A 17,252-nucleotide genomic window follows, 5' to 3' on the forward strand; every position below is an offset into this window, starting at 1 on the left:
CTTCTCCAGTTTTATCTCCACTCCTTCAGGCTACCTGGTGCTGCTCTTTGTGCAGACAAGCCCTTGATTAAGTAAAGGATATGTTTAGGATAAATAGATTTAAGCCAGATTTGAAACCAATTGAAATGCATTCCCAGAGCAGCTTTTCATCCAGTTTTATTAAGCCAAAGAAATCTATTTGGACATAATAAAATGCAGGGAAATCAGGCACACGATGCTCACTGGAGTGAGACTTCTGGCACTGCAGTGCACAAGAGCCAGTTTAGTGCAATTATGGAAATAAGTGCACATTACTGTGATTCTCATTACGGATAAACTGCTCACGCTTCGAGATTCACAAACCTGGCAATCTGAGTTTAATTTTCAGGTTTAATGAACATTATTTACCAACTCCTGAATTCACACTGACATGCACTTTTCAGGCAGCAGGGTATTAGCTCCTGGCCTCTCCAGAGTTTGTGCTTCAAGAGGCCTCCTGCTACTGAAGGGTCAGAAGTCATTATCACTTTGCTCCAGTGGCTCTGGCTTCCTTGCTCGGAGACTGGATTTGCCTGGGGAGATTTCCATGCTGTCATCTTCCAGATCATCCTCCTCCTCCTCTTCTTCATCTTCATCCAGGTCAATCTCACTATCCCCTGAGTCTTCCTGCAGGAAAGGAAACAAGAGTCCCTAAGCAGCTCAGCTCTGCCATGGCAAGGCCCCTTTGCCAGCCCAAAGTAGGGGATGGCAGCGCTGGCTTCTCCCTGCACTCCCAATGGATTGCAAACCTCCTTCCCCACCCCACGGGGCTGATGAACAGAAATTCCCTGACTTCTGCTGGGTCTGGGCTATTAAAAACCTGGCAGGGTGTTTAACATTCAGGTGAGAGCTACTGTGAGACCACAGAACCAAGGTGAAGTGGAAGAAGATGAACCACAGAAGAGGAACCCACCTGTGCCTTGCGCCGGCCTGGCCGTGCTGCAGCTGGGGTCCCCTTGGAGAGCCAGAGTGGAGGAACAGCAGAGGCAGAGCAGGAAAAAAAAGTACAAGAACGTAAAAGAAAACAGAAAGTACCCAGGCTGGGAGCAGGGGAGAAGGCAGCAAGGGCAGGCACAGCTCGGGTATCGTGTACCACACCAGCAAGTGACACAGGCTGGGCACACACCACTGGCTCTTCCTAACTCCATGAATTCCTTGAGGGGTTCAAAGCAGCCTCACTGGTTTCATTCCCTGAGCTGGGATACTCAGAGGCCACAAGGGTGTCTGAGCTCCGAGAGGCTCAAGTCAGAGGGCAGAGCCATGAGACAAATGAAGTGGCTGCAGCTGAGGGCAGCTGAAGGCTGGATGTGCTGGGGCTGTGCCAACAGGGAGAGAGCTGCCAACAGGGAAGGCTAAAGGGAACCGAAATCGCAGAAGGTGCCTGTCCAAATCTGTCACTAACGTGGCCAAGGACAATCAGGCAGCACTGGGACTAAGATGACATCTTCACCCACAGCACAGCACTCTGCCCTTCCTAGAAATGGGCCTGGATGCCCAGGAGGCAACAACAGCCTTCACCACACCCATTCTGGCAGGAGCAAAGAGCAGAGCGTGGGCTGCAAGTTCCTCTCCAGACACAAGATGAGGGTGCCCAAAAAGCTGTGGCTGCCCCATCCCTGGAAATGTTTAAAGCCAGGTTGTACAGAGCTTGGAGCAACCTGGTCTAGTGGGATGTGTCTCTGGGTGGAACAGGATGGGCTTTAAGGTCCCTTCCAGCTCAAACCATTCTGGGATTCCCAGAGATGTCTGAACCACCCTCCTTGAGACAGGCAGCACTGGGGCATGTCTGCTGGACTGAGACAGAAAGGTTCCATCTACACTGGGAATTCCCAGCAGCACAGGCTCAAACACAAATCCACAGTCACCACAGTTGTACTGTTTCCTACCACTCTCCAACACAGTACTCCAGCATCACTGGAGGGCAGAACAGCCCCTCTACTCCTGGGATGGCAGCAGCTTTTTGGGATGGTGGGGAGAGCTAACTGCAAATGCCAACCATATCCCAGCAGCTGGGCTTCAGCTTCCTGGCACAGATGCAGCCACTCAGGTGTGCCCAGAGGCACACGAAGGTTGCCCACAGATGCCAAAGGCTGGGCACAGATACAAAGCCAAGTGTCTCCTGTGCCAACCTGGGTGTGCCTTTTACCTTGTCCACTCACAGGTAAACCACAACCAAGTGCAAGGCCAGGAGCCCTGGGGCAGCAGGAATCCCAAGGGCACAGCTCACAGTCCTGCTCTCATCCCTGTTCCATCCTCCAGAGGACTGAGGCTGCCAGTACAGGCCATGGACAAGGAGGGGGTTTTTAGAGCAATGAAGGGGATTTAGGTCCATTTATTTAACTCCTGCTGCACTGCACTAGTCCCTGTTCCCAGAAATCTGCCCCACAGTTCACCACAACAGCATTCCTGCAGCCTGTGTGCCACTAGTGCTGCACTGCAGGATGGGGTGAAAGCACACGGAGCCCACAGACTCCAAGAACAAAGGAAAAATAAGGAAATACGCAAGGAGAGGTGTCAGCCTTTGGAGAGGAGGGGAAAAGCAGGCCTGGGGCGTGAGCATTCAGCAGGTAAAAAGGTGTCCCTCCAGCTGAGGAGAGAGCTGGCATTCTAAAGCCCTGTCAGAGAAGCTCTGCAGACACATGAGATGGTTACTCACATCTTCCTCCGTGTCTCCACCTTGCATTGATCCCACGATCCGTGTGCCAACTCTTCCTGCAGGAGCAAAGAGAATCACCATCAAACCTGGCTCCTGGTCACAGGAGGGAAACAGAATCACCATCAAACCTGGCTCATGGTCACAGGAGGGAAACAGAATCACCATCAAACCTGGCTTCTGGTCACAGGAGCAAAGAGAATCACCATCAAACCTGGCTCGTGGTCAGAGGGAGGAAGAAGGAGGGATAAAGCTCAGAGGGTATCCCTTAGTGAGAGGATGAGATCCCAATTCATGCAGTCACCTCCCTTGTTAAGCCTCATTGCTCAGGAGAAGGTAGGAGGGAGTAAGGCTAACAGTAATTAACACTGGACTCAATGACCTTGGAGTTTTTCTCCAACATTCTATGATTCTAATTCCAGTCAGGGTGCTATTTCCTGAGCTACCTTATTCCAGCATGATGGTTCTGACAGGACAAGAGGCAATGGCCACATTAAGAAACAGGAAATTCTATCTGAACAAAAGAAACCTTTTTTTTCACTCTGAGGACAGCCAAACACTGGAACAAGGTTGCCAAGAGAAGTTTAGAGTCTCCATTCATGGAGATACTCAAAACCAAACTGGATGTGGTCCTGGACAAGCAGCTCAGACCTCCTGTTTGAGCAGAGAGGTTGCTCTAGATGATCTTGAGAGGTCCCTTCCAACCCGAAAAATCCATGAACTGGCATGTTCCTTCCTCTGCTTTGGTACACAGAGAACAAAAGCCTGTTTTTTCCGTGTGGTGAACCCTTTGTCCTTTAGAGAGCTCAGACCCTTTCTGATATTCCAGGAGGGACTGAATCTCACAAGAACTCCTGGCAGCGCCCAGGCAAACCTCAAGAATTTCCCGTTGGGAGTTTGATGTGTAAAGCTGAAGAGGGAGGTGGGGATCTGCAGGGAGCTCACTGAGAGGGGAGAACACACTTGTGCCTGCTTGGCTGTTCTTGGCTACACAGAGGCCATGGGAAGATGTTAGCAGGTCTCCTTTGCTGGGGAGGGAGCCTGGAAGTGCTGGGAATGGGGACAGCAAAGCTGTGAGCAAGGAAAAGCTGCCTGTGGGCTGCCTGGGTGACTCAGCCCTGCTGCTGCACCCACAGAACCCCCTCAACACTCAGTGGATCCTATTTCCAGCCCCGCTGTGTCCATCCCATCTCACCATCTGTTCATCTCCTGCCATCACCAGCTTCCTCCATGCCCAATATGGATTGTTCCAACCTAGACAATCCAATTTGTGCTGTTTTTAGCATGAAAACAAAGCTATACCCTGGCAAACCTCTTTTTTTCTACTTCCCAAAGCACAAAAGGTGACAGGTCTCTTTTGTCCCACGCAGTTTGAGCTGAGTTAGTGGTAGGAAAAAGCTGCCTAACTCATCCTCAGCTCACCAAAAAACCCTTGCTGCATCAAGGCAGATAATTAAAAGGATTTTATGTCTTTATATAAAAAGCAGTGGCCTCTATCCAGCAGTTGCTGATAACACAGGAAGTGGAGATGGAATGATAAGATTTCTGGATAGATCTGTCTTCAGGCTTTGGAGACTTTTGCTCTAATTTATGCTACACTAAATGATCTAAATTTGGAGATGGTTACAACTGACATCCTTAGATGACAACAGAACCCCATTTTTGCCCAGCCTACAAATGACTCTTGAGTTTAACTGCAATTTTACTCTGTAAAAGGCTCAACATAAAGTGTAAAACTGGGAACTACTACCTCAAAAGGAGAAAGCTGCAGGGAGCTCCTAAAATAAGACAAAACTGAGAGAGATCCTGAATATAAAAGAGAATCAAGATATCAGGTAAGGAGAGCTGATGGATTAGGACAGTTCAAAATGCCATGGGAAGAGCTTAGAGAATGCTCATGGAAGGTGTGCAGGATGCTGCTCCTCCATCAGTGGGTACAGTGCAGACACCCTATGGACGTGTAACTGCTCACACCTGGAGAACTCGAGGATCTGGGACTGCCTGGACTCGGATCCCTACATTTTCTAAGCCAGGGTAGCACCTCTCTGAACTATCAACTGTGGGATCAGCAGGGTTAGGTCCTGCAGCAAACCCTGGGACACTGCCAGGAGTGATCCCAGGATGCAGAGGGGCTGGGACTTCACCTGAGCACTAAGATGTAAAGAGGAGAGAAAGCAGATTTTCCATGGAGCATTATTTTCACTTCCAGACCATAACCCCCCAAGTTTCCCTGTGTGGGAGCACAGAGGGCAGATGGCCGTGGTGCCATCTGCACCATGTGTGTACTGGGGGCAGGCAGGAAACAGAGGAGTCACCTGCAGGGGACAGGGAGAGCTGGGGACGTTGTCACTTGGTTTCTGGGGTTCAGTTCAGCTGGGCTCACAGGAGAGAGAGGAGAGAGCCTGTGGTGTTTCCTTACAGATAATGTGAATCCAGCTGGGACAGGCTGTACAGAGCAGTAATTACGAAAGATTCTGGTAATGAATAGGCTGTAATTCACTGCACCTTTGGACTCCAACCTTCTCCCCGTGCATGGCCATGGTGTGTAGGCACTGAGCCCTCAGGGAGCAGAAGGGAACGTGCATCCCTGGCTTGGAGCCTGTGAGCTGTTGCTGTTTTCCCTCTGTGTGATGCTCCCCGTGGTACCAACCTGTGCAGCTGCCCTGGATGGAGCCCCAGGGCTGGGATGATTTCCAGCTCCTCACCCAGCAGTGGGTACAGGTTAACCCTGTGCCTCAGAGCAAGGAGTGACACACAACTCGAGAGTCTGGACAGCCTGGGAGGGGGGCAGGTGGATTTAGAGCTGACACATTTTGCTCCCTGGCTGGAGATCTGCAGTCAGGCTCCAGTGCTTAATGTGAACTCACAGCATGAGCTCGCAGGAGACACCTCTCTTCCCTCTGCATCACGTTCCCTTCCACACACAGAAAAATGGGATGAACCTTCTGCCTGATCTTTCTGAACTGTTGCCCTTTGGGCACTGTGTTTTCAATCACAGAATGACAGAATATCCTGAGTGGGAAGGGTCCCACAGGGATCATCCAGTCCAACTCTGGCCCTGCACAGACACCCCAACAACCCCACCCTGGGCATCCCTGGCAGCGCTGTCCAAACGCTCCTGGAGCTCTGGCAGCCTCGGGGCCGTGCCCATTCCCTGGGGAGCCTGGGCAGTGCCCAGCACCCTCTGGGGAAGAACCTTTCCTGATATCCAACCTGACCCTGCCCTGGCCCAGCTCCAGCCGTTCCCTGGGTCCTGTCCCTGGCACAGGGAGCAGAGATCAGAGCTGCCCCTTGGGAGGAGCTGCAGCCCCCGCTGAGCTCTGCCCTCAGGCTCCTTCTCCAGCTGAACAATCCAAGCACCCTCAGCTGCTCCTCAGACCCTTCCCCATGCCCATGCCCCTCCTTTGGACACTCTCCAACAGCTTTAGATCCTTCTGATATTGTGGCACCCACAACTGCCCCAGAGCTGAGGTGAGGCCACACCAGGGCAGTGCAGAAAAATCCCCTCCCTTTAGTGCAAGACCCTGATCCCAGCAGCATTTTCCAGGCATTGCCAAAATCCAGGGATTCATTAAGCACAGCACAGCTGCTGTGTGGGGGAGCACACTTCAGTTTATTTCTTATACCTCCATGAAAAGGAAATCTGCTTGGAAGTGAGGGAGCTGTTCCCACCATATCAGACCTACAGCCTCTCCTCCTTCACTAGCTCTGATGTTGGGATGGCCCAAAACCTCCTCCCTCCAGGCAGCACCTCCCTTTCAGACACAAAACCTCCAGCCCACAGCAGCTCTGCTGGAAGCAGATGCTGACATGGAGGGAGAAAGCCCCATTTCAGTTTGAGACAAATGAATTTCTGTGAATCCCATCTGCAGCCCCTTTTCAAACACTTCTGACTGCCCACCTTTCCCCAGCTACAGAAGCCTGGTAATATTGTCCAGCAGCTGCTGTACCAGGGAATTCAGGTCTGTAAACTTATCTGAGGGACAGGAATCTGCAGAGATCCACACAGAAATACAGGAAAATGGGAAGAGCAGCTGTAGCAGCTTCCTCCCTCCCCAGGTAACTTTGCTCACAGTATTGACAGTCAAATCCAGCGTTTCAAACACTGTTTTTCCCTCCCACTTTTCCCTCCTGTTTGACCTGAGGAGGCAAGGAATAAGAGACTAATCTGACTCCCCAAAATGCTTTTACAAGGTTTACAGTTAGGACTTGATTTGGTTTGCTAGGAAAGTACATTCCCTCCAGGAGCACAGCCACAAGGACCCACATTTCCCACATGTACAAAGCCCCAGGCAGAGTAAAACTGCCCTTGGGGAAGTTCCCCAGGAAGGAATTGATTTTTAGAAGTTCATGGAGAGCAGGATCACTTCGGTGAGCTCTCTGAGGTGCTCTGGGAGCAGGTGGACTTGTGAAATTTTCCCCCTTGATTCCATACATTACCCAACAGCTGGAGAACCTGAACCCTGCACAGCCAAATCCCTCCCATTCCTTGTGCCTCAGCTTTGTCCCTCTGTCCATGGAATGTGTGAAACCCACTCATCTCCTTGCTTCCACAGGCTTTGAATCCAGGCAAACACATACCAGGAGATGCCTGCAAACACCAGGGCTCCTCAGAGCCATCAGGAAGAGAGCAGCTGCCCAGGGCAGAGCAGATTTTGTTGTGTTGCTCTGTACCTCTTGGTAACTGCCAAGAAATCAGGCAGGGATATTCAGAAGGGCTCTGGAGTTACAAACAACATTCCCAAGCCCCAGATGGACTGGAAAGTTAAGAATTCTGTGCCCAGCAGAGCCTGTGTCACAGCTGCTGCTGTGTCTGACTCACCTCTGCCCACCTGACACCACATCAGGCATCCTTTCTGTGCAGACACCCAAATTTAATTTGGCCTCACAAAGAGCACCTGGAAGCCCCACTGAGTGTGGGAACTGCAGATTCCTGGTGTTTCTGAGACTCAGGCCTGGCCATGCTGGCACTGCTGGACACCAGGAGGATGCTGACAGTTTCTGGAGTCTGTGGCAGAAGTTTGCACGTGCAACATCCCTGGCAAATCCTCCCTGTGGGTACTTCAGTATTGCCTGACTCTGAACAAGGCATTTTCTTCTGGCTTTTTTCTCAAAACCACAAGCTCCAGGCACTCTGCAGCAGTGAGGAGACCCTGACTCCTGTTTGTAAAGGGTTTCTAAACAGACTGCCTGGGGGAATGACTTGAGAAGGGTAAAGAAGGAAACCACATCCTGTGTGCTGGTAAGAGGCAGCTGTCCCTGTGGATGAGGCAGAGGGATCAGGGATGGGATCACACAGCATCTGAGGGATGCCCAGACAGCTGCAGAGGCCTTCAGCACATTTTTCTTATCAAGACTCATTTCCACAACAGAGAAGAATTTTGAGAAATCCAGATTTGTTACCATCTTGTGTTTGTAAAGACAAATGCACTTGCATACATCTCCTCATCGTGGACTCAGAGATGTTATTTCCTTGAGGAATCAGAGGGAAGGGAAAACCAGACCACTTATTTAACATGTGGTTTTAGAAATTAGGCAGGTGACAGCCACAGGAGCTCAGTGTGAACAAGATATAAGGAGCAGGCAGCTGTTGCATATTCCCAACTGAATCCCTCCACTCTCCTGCCAACCAATTTCACACCTGTGGTTTCTACACACCTGGGGGAGATTAAGAGGGAAGGAAAACATTCTAGAAATTCCACAGCAGAAATCTGAACACGGCCACAAGCTGGATAGAGAAATTCCACAAGCAGAGTGACAATTCCCACTGAGAACAGGACTTCCCTGCTTTTCAGCCTGCCTGCTGTATGGAAGGATTGGGAACAGGACTGTGGAGGCTCACCTGAGAAGATTTTTCTGTCAAAACTTCCCTTTTCCCTACAGGACTGAAAAAAAATCAGGGATAATTCAGGCTCTGCAGCCTTCCCCCAGCACGCAGGGTGCCACAGGCACTCAGCAGCAAGTGCCCTCTCTGCCAGCACATCATTAACACCCTGATCCTCTGGGCCAGCTCTGCCAAGGAAGGGGGCTCTGAGAGAGCTGCTCTCTCACTGTGTGACTTTGGACTGATTGTCTGCTAAAAAGCCAGGGTTTTATAAAGCTATCTTCTTACAGGAGAAGATCAAATGGGGCTGAAGTTGTTCCTGTCTCAGTAATGAAATGGTCTCTGTGGTCAGGTCAGGGCAAAACCACCCCTTAACACCAATGTTACGAAAGGAAAAGAGCTACAGCACTGGGAGAAATGGTTCACAGGAGCTGAAACACCCTGGCAGTGTGGAACAGAAGGTCATTTACAGGCACAGTTCCACAAGGATGGACTCTTTCAGCTCCATGCAGCAGCACTGCCTCATCACCAGCACAGTGTGTCACAGTCTGTGGGTCCCCACCTGCCAGCTCTGCAAGGGGAGAGATCCTCGTGATGCCACAATGCATTTCAGGACTCTGGTCCTGAGAAGATGGACCTGCACATGGAATCACAACATCGCTTCAGAATCTGCCACTTTCTGACAGTTGTGGGTGACAAAAACCTATTTAGTTCAAGGGGAGACTGAACAGGTTCTTAGGAGAACATAAATGTACTGAGGGTTAGATTAAATCTGTGGAAGCCACAACTGATGGGGTTGAAACAGCTTGAGAGCAGTAGGGAACCTGAGGGAAGTTCCCATGTGCTTCCCCAGACATTTTCTTACAACCAATGCTGGGGAGGGACCAGGCTGGATGGATGCTGATCCAGCACAGCAGCTTCTGCATTCCCAGGACAAGGCTTTGCATCCTTTACCACAAAGTCCACGCCAGCTGCACATGAACAACCACCCTGCTGCAAACAACTCATCTATGGCCTGTTTCAGGCAAGAGGTTTCTCTGCACTGCAAATGGTTAAGGCTTTCAAGGCTGAAAGAATTTTTCTTTGGCTCTCTGACAAAACAAGAATCTTATTGCAAGTGCCACCACAAATTCAGGGAAGTCCATTGTACTTGTCACAGCCTCAAATATCTATTGCCAGACAGAATAAAAGTGGATGTGAAATTTTACTCACATTGACAATGTTAAAATTAAAATGTAGAGACTGCATTGCCTCCAGCTCTGGTGTCCCCAGCACAGGAAGGACACAGAGCTGCTGGAGAGAGTCCAGAGGAACACACGGAGATGCTCCAAGGGCTGGAGCCCCTCTGCTCTGGAGCCAGGCTGGGAGAGCTGGGGGTGCTCACCTGGAGAGGAGAAGGCTCCAGGGACACCTCAGAGCCCCTTGCAGGGCCTAAAGGGGCTCCAGGAGAGCTGGAGAGGGACTGGGGACAAGGCATGGAGGGACAGGACACAGGGAATGGCTTCCCAGTGCCAGAGGGCAGGGCTGGATGGGAGATTGGGAAGGAATTGTTCCCTGGGAGGGTGGGGAGGCCCTGGCACAGGGTGCCCAGAGCAGCTGGGGCTGCCCCTGGATCCCTGGAAGTGTCCAAGGCCAGGCTGGAGGGGGCTTGGAGCATCCTGGGATAGGGGAAGGTGTCCCTGCCCATGGCAGGGGGTGGAATGAGATGAACTTTAAGGTCCCTTCCAACCCAAAGCAGTCTGTGATTCTATGATAAATCAATGGATTCTCTGATTTACAAATGCAAATGATCAGTGGCACAGGAGTTTATTACAATCAGCCCCCTCAAGGAGGGGACTTGCCTGTAACTGTGATATTGTGACAATAAAGCAGCTGTGGTTTCCCAGGCCCACAGGCAGCACCTGCAGCTTGGCCACTGCTCTCCCAGCCATGAGCTCTCACCTCCCTGCTACTTCCTGGATCTGAGCCCTTCCTGCCTCCCTAATGCTGGTTTTGCCATGTTTGCTAACCCAGCAGCACTGAAGTGAAAGCTCCAGAGCCCATTCCAGCTTCCTTCTTCAGCTGCTCCTGCCTGTTCCTCTCTGCACGTGGGGAAGGGGTCCATTTTCTCTCTGCACCACACAAGTCTCCCCCAGCTCCCTCTTTGCTGCTCCATGGGAAACTAAATCCTGTAACTTTAAGTCTTTTAATTGGCTGAAAGAATAAAACCAGGAGCAGTATTGTCAAACCTGCATTTAGTTTGAATTCTGCTGCATCTAGGCAGAGCTGATGAAAGGGCTCTTGAGGATGAGAGGGTGCTGATTTTTCTCAATTATACCAAGTGGCCTAAAAAGAGGGATTATCTCTCCCTGAGAATTTTGCCTCTATAATGGCAGAACACACTGGAATATCTGCCCACCACAGAGAGAGGGAGGAAGCCTTATCTCCCAGCACTGATAACCTGGGAATTAGAGATGTGAAAGTGCACCACAGCAGCCACAGGGACTGAGCACAGTGGGCCCTTTCTCCTCAGTTTGAGAGCAAACGTAGCTCAGCAGCATGACCATGTAAGAAAGCACAAAGCTTCAAAGGAAAGTGATTGAAATATCTTAAATTGAATCAAGGAAAAAAGCAGCAATTAATAGAAATAATGTTCTTGCTGTGCCACCTTGATCATTAAGTGTATTTTAAATGCAAATTGCTGAAGAACACCAGCAGATCTGTGGTGTGTTTAATAGCAAACAGGCAGACAATATTCAACCCTGGTTTTCTAAAGAAGCTGCTGCTTCTGACATTAAACTCAGGTCTTAAAGTCTGATGAACTAACACTGAGTTTCCATTAAGGGTAATTAATGATAACAAAGCTCTTCCTAGAAAAAATTCTACTTGCACCAAAATCTATGACTTTTAGAGTAAAACTAAAACTGCTATTAAGAGCAGCAGGTACTCAGGTCATGGTGTTCTCTGAGATGAAGCTACACTTTGGGTCACTTCCAAAGCTCTAAAACCTTTCCTTGAGAAATGCCAATGTAAAATATTCTTTAGGGAATATCAGTGTTTCTAGCACTTAACGAGAATTTTCAATTTTCAAGAAAAACAGAGGAAGGGAGGATAAAAGTACTTGAATTACACAGATTTGAGAACACCAGCTTCTTTCCCTGGTCTCAGTCAGAGAGGGGAAAGCAGAATTCCACTCACAAAACCCCACATATTTGCAGTTTATCTAAGGAACAGGTACCAGCAGGAATGGTGGCACATGAAATCCCTCACAGAGGCACTTGCTCCAGAACCCAGAGAGGTTTGTGCTGACAGTTCAGAATCCCTCACTGCTAACAAGAAGAACTACCCTGATTTCCTGGCTGTGCTTTGCTCGACTCCACACTAAACAGAACGTTTCTCTTCCCACCTGAGTGAAACACAGATCCTCACACAGCAATTCCTCTGAGCTCCTTGTGAGCAGTGGGATCAGCAGGCAGAGGCTGCAGTTCCACTCCCCATGGAGCAGGACAGAGGGCTCACATCCCTCCCTGGGAGCAGCAGCTCAGGTTGCTCCACCTGTGCCCAGTCAGTGCAGGTGGCTTTACTGACTCACTGAAGGTTTCCTGTGGAAGACTCAGCTGAAACAGGTGCCAACAGCTAAAAGGAAAGAAATGCTTTGCAATGAGAAGTGGTATTGCTTCCCTAAGGCTTTGGATAAAACTACTTCAGGAATGTGTAAGGCAATACCAAGGCAGGATTTTCCCCACACAGTGATTTTTTTCCCCCAGTAAATAATCCTTCATTTGTTCCCCTGGAAGCATTGTTTTCTCCACAGGGCTTTATTCTCCTACAGCTCCTAAGAGCTGAGCAGTGCCAATATCCTGAAGGGTGACAGGGGCTTCTTCCATTTGCAGCTACTCAGGTAATTCCAGCATATCCCTGTGAATCAGGGCAGCTCAGGAAGGGGTAGGATACCTTGCAGGAGAGCGTCGGTGCTGATGCGGTGCCTCATGATCTGCAAATCCCCCTCACTGTCGGATCTTTCATCCTCCTGGATGTCTATGTCGGAATCATCATTACCTGGTTAAAAACAAAGCCAGTTAATATCCCCCAAACCAACCCACAGCCCAGAACAGCAGCAGGACACAGGAGATACCAGCAGTTCTACCTTTGTTGGAGCCCAAGAGGAATTGAAAATGCAGCTGCAGAGAGCTTTGGCTCTACACAAGAGCGCAGGAAAGTGGCCAATATCCACATCCCAAGGAGAAATCCTACAGCATGTGAGTGCCAAAGCACCATTCACTGCAAACAAGAGTCTTGGGACAATCCCAGACTGTACCATAAAGGTGCTGTTTAAACCCCCTCTCCAGCTATGAAGAGAAGGTGCTACTTCAGCAAGTGATTTAAAGATAAAACTCTTTGAAAAGCATTGGGAAGTGTGTGTGTTTATTAACACGTCTCCTGGTTTTACCCTGACACCAGCAATGTCAAAACCCATCCCCCTTGGACTATTTGCCTTCCATTTAATCCTAGATAAGCACAGTTCCAGGTCCCCACATAAAAGGAATGCAGCTACAGCCAAACCCAGGATGCTGGAGGGACAGGAAAGCTTGCAAAGATGCAGGAACTTCTTCAGATATTTTCATCATCTGCCTTTGTTTCCTTCTACCCATCCAAAGTAAAGCTCCCTGTCCAGTGCCAGGACAAGCCCAACAGGACCCCACAGGAGCACCCAGCACAGCAACATTTGCTGCTGATTATTTAGAGAAAATAGGCAATTCTTTCCCAGGTACATTTAATTACACACACATCTGAGCTGAAAATGGAAATAACTACTTTAATTAGGATTAGTAATGAGCTGACACAGCTTTGCAATATTTAATTATCGGACAATATACAAATATTAGACATTTTCCCATCCTCTTTTTCACTGCTATATTAAGTTAATGAGAAAATAATAACTGGCAAGGGAAGTATTTGCTAGCCTGGTAAGATGACAAGGCTCCAGCAGAGTTAGCTGTAATTTCTATTTGCACTTTCCTCTTTGGCAAGTGAGGGAATCACTCACTGCTGTGTGACCTGGAGGCTGCTGCTGTTTGCCTGGCATTTAGGAAACTGAGGTTCTGCTCAGCCTTGCATGGGCAATCTCCATGTGGAGCTTACAGAAAGGATTCAAGTTTGTGCTCAGTATATTAAAGAATGAATTTATCACATCTGTGATGGCTCTTACTACTACTGAAACGCCCTCATTCTTACTTTGTGGGTTTTTTTCCTTCCTTCTTGGTTATTTTACTTTTAGCAGCAATTTCTCCCTTTCAGGTTTTGTCACTTGTGCTCCTATTAGGCAGCACCACTGCCAAGAGCTGAGGCTGCTGTAGGGAGCCCACTGATTACTTGGCCCAACCTTTCCAATTCCATGCCCATCTGTGCATCCTGCTCCTCTCTGGGATCTCCTGAGCATGAGCTGCCAGCTGAGCAGGGACCAACGGCCTCCCACTGCCAGAGAGCAGGGCTGGATGGGATATGGGAAAGAAATTCTTCCCTGTGCCTTTAAAAACCCTGGATTGCCTTTCAACCCAAATGAAAATACCAATTCAACTGAACTCCCAATATGTCATGGAATGGCCTGGCTTGGAAAGGACCTCAAAGCCAATTTTGCCACCCCTTCCACTATCCCAGGCTGCTCCAAGCCCCAGTGTTCAACCTGGCCTTGGACACTGCCAGGGGTTCAGGGGCAGCCCCAGCTTCTCTGGGCACCCTGTGCCAGGGCCTCCCCCCCATCACAGGGAGGAGTTTCTCCCCAGTAACCACAGTACAGCACTTTTCCTGCTGAGTTGTGACCTTGAAACAAATCCTGTTACGGATCTATGGCAAGAGTTTGGGTTTTCCTTGAATAGCCTGGCTGGAATCCTGGTGCACAGACCCCAGCTCGGAGCATCACTGCAGTGAACTCGTGCCAGAGGCTCTGGGAAGTGACAGCTGCAAATGCAGCAATATTAAAATCCCTGCCTCCAAGCCTCCTACTCCCTCTTGAAAAGACATCAAGCACCTTTTACACTCCCCCAAAATAAATATACTGCTCCAATCCAGCCCAAGGGCTGCTATCACCAAGCCCAGCTCTGCCCATGCACAATCTGAGTCACCAGCTGAGCCAAAATCCCAAGGACACAGAAGCAGAGCACAGCACTAAAAAATTATACAGAGAAGCTGAGTACAGGCTTTTTATCAGGATTATACATCAGTCCAGCCCAGGGCTTTGTATGACCTGTCCTAGGCAGTGTCCCCCCAACAAACCCCTCACTCTACACCCCGTGTGCCCAGTTCTCACCAAAATACTCCTGGTATTCATAAACAGTGACAATTCAGGAAGTTTCATTTAACAACACGTAGCAAGACTTGTTGCCCTAGAAGAAGCCACAATCTCATTTGTGTAACACTGCACAACCAAATACAATCAATTTTGGGGAGACAAGGAACATTCCTTATGAAAAAAGCAGGTTTTTCTCAGGATCAGCATAAAGCAATGAAGATAATCAACCACAGCACCACAAACTGCCATGTGCTTGTACATGGAGTACAGAACCACTAAATGGAGCTGGCTTATGAGATTTATATGGGTTTACATGAGGATTACTGGAATTCTCACAACAGACTTATTTATTATTATACAGCAATCCATGTGCCCCAATTGAGGCCAAGCTGGCAGCTTCCAGAAGCTTCAGACTGAGGTTTTAAGCAGCTCTTGTATTTTTATTATGAAAAGGCAGTCAGCAGAACAAGTCTGTAAATTGTGCTGGGCCCATCTCCCCACTGCTGTGATTGACTCTACTGCACAGAAAACACTCCAAATATCAGCCTACCTGAGGGAGAATACACTGAGATTTTAAACGCCACTTGCCTTTCATTTCAACATTTCTATTTCATAAAGATGGGTTTCAGTCAACTAAATTAGCTTCCTTTAAAGCTGTCCAGCCACAAAAAATACATCCTGGTTCCACTGATCTCCAAAGGTGGGATTTTTGTTCCTGCTCCCAGAAAAAAGCCAGAGCTGATACCTGGACAGATAATACTATCCTGAAATGATTTAATTTCTGGTAATTTGCAATGCTTGAAGGAAAAGCAGCATGATTTAATAACTTAGCAGTGATTTCATTACAGATTTGGTAGTTTGCATCAATATTCAAGTAAAAGTATCCAGCTGTAAAATAAGAAGTTACTGTGGTGAGGATAATGAGCACAGAGGCCATTGTTTATTGATGTGCTCTGGAATTAACTGTAAGTGCTGTGCAGAGTGTCCAATTTCATCAGAAATCCACTGCCTTGAAAACACAAGCATTGGTTCCACAGCAATTACTGCATTCAGCAGGATGCTGGTTTTGGTGAGAAAACATCATGAGAACAATCAAATGGGCAGCTGACAGCAACTTGATCCCAAGTGAAATCCAGTTAATAAGTGGCATGAAATAAGGGAGCAGGAAAAACCAAAGGGGGTGGGATTGGGATTTTAAATGTGCTGAAGGAGAGTGAAGCTCAGTGCCTATTGGAAGCCTCAGCTCTGCCAAACCCATCCCACTGTCACACCAAATCCAGAACACCAGGCTCTGTATCAGCCTGGACACTCCTAAACCCACAGCTCTGCACTCTGAAGGGAAAGAAAGGCTTGGATATAAAAATTTCTGGAGGGAACGTCCTTTGTCCTTAGCACAACACTGAGATCTGTCATCTGATCTCGAAGAAAAATTCAGCCTGGTACTGAGAGCTACTGAGCAAGGTCCAGATGTGTGGAGGTCCTACAAATTCCGGTGGAAAACTTGGATGTTTGGAGCTGTGTAGCCAAAAACTGGGCAGTAACAGCAACATACAGCAACGAGGAGCTTGCAGAGGTTGCTCTAAGTGCAATTATTTACCTTGCTTGGTCATTTTAGGATCACAGAATCATGGAATAATTTGGGTTGCAAGGGACTTTAAACTCATCCCATTCCAGCCTTGCCAGGGGCAGGGACACCTGCCCCTATCCCAGGCTGCTCCAAGTCCCATCCAGCCTGGTGTATCCACAGAATCCAAACTCCCAATTTATCAACAAGGATGATTAACAACTGCTTGGGGAAACAATAGGTCTCAGCCACTTGAAGTAATTAAAATTAAATCTGGATGACAAGCTCCACTTAAACTGGGATTTGGAGTCTCAGCAGGAGTGAGCAGTTATTTTTGGGCCCATTTGATCAAGAGGTCGTATTTGGTGACCAGAACTATTTCTAACAGTCTTCCAAGCCAAGAATCCATCAAAGTACTATTAAATTAGACCATGAATTTGCAATTACCCAACAAGCACAACACAAAGCTCCTGTGGACCAGTTCCAAGTGTCTCTCACAAGATGGATGGCTTGAGCACCAGCAATATCCTCCAGGAATCATCCAGGAGCTCCCCCTCAAATCCCACAACTGCTGCAATGGGGCTTTTTGTTTGCCTGCTGTCAGATTTTAAAGCAGCAGCTCTGGAGTAGAAAGGCTGCACCCAGGAGCATCAGTTAATCCTCTGGTTATTGCTGAACAAGATTCAAGCAGTGCAGATTTCCAGATGCTGGGAGAAATGAATGTTTACTCATTCTACAGACCAAGCCAGAGGATGCAGGGTGGACTGACTGGAGCAGCACAACAGAAAGTGGCACAGTCAAGGACAAATTCAGTTTTACAGCAAATACTTCTGCATATTTAAATTAATCCTGGGCAAAGCACTGGGCAAAAGAAATACAGGAAATATTTTTGAAAATTCAAAGGGTTTACTCTCTATATTTTCAA

At 48.6% G+C, this 17,252-nt stretch overlaps 1 protein-coding gene across 3 annotated transcripts in view; it reads right to left on the bottom strand.

Moving 5' to 3' along the window:
* Positions 1–139: 139 nt before the first annotated feature.
* CLUAP1 (clusterin associated protein 1) overlaps positions 140–17,252 on the bottom strand; it is a 58,099-nt gene continuing 40,986 nt past the window's right edge. For 2 of the 3 annotated variants that reach the window (XM_042037726.1, XM_042037724.1), the window contains 4 exons: positions 12,429–12,533; positions 2,675–2,730; positions 932–973; positions 140–645 (listed from right to left, as the gene is read on the bottom strand). In XM_042037726.1, the coding sequence (XP_041893660.1) occupies positions 490–645; positions 932–973; positions 2,675–2,730; positions 12,429–12,533 (359 nt within the window). In that variant the 3' untranslated portion in view covers positions 140–489. The remainder of the gene's footprint in view (positions 646–931; positions 974–2,674; positions 2,731–12,428; positions 12,534–17,252) is intronic. The other variant, XM_042037725.1, reaches the window with a different exon arrangement.

This window comes from Corvus kubaryi, unplaced genomic scaffold (assembly GCF_017639235.1).
Source record: "Corvus kubaryi isolate FWS band 111438036 unplaced genomic scaffold, C.kubaryi_AGA036_p1.0 37387, whole genome shotgun sequence".
Lineage (NCBI taxonomy): Eukaryota > Metazoa > Chordata > Aves > Passeriformes > Corvidae > Corvus > Corvus kubaryi.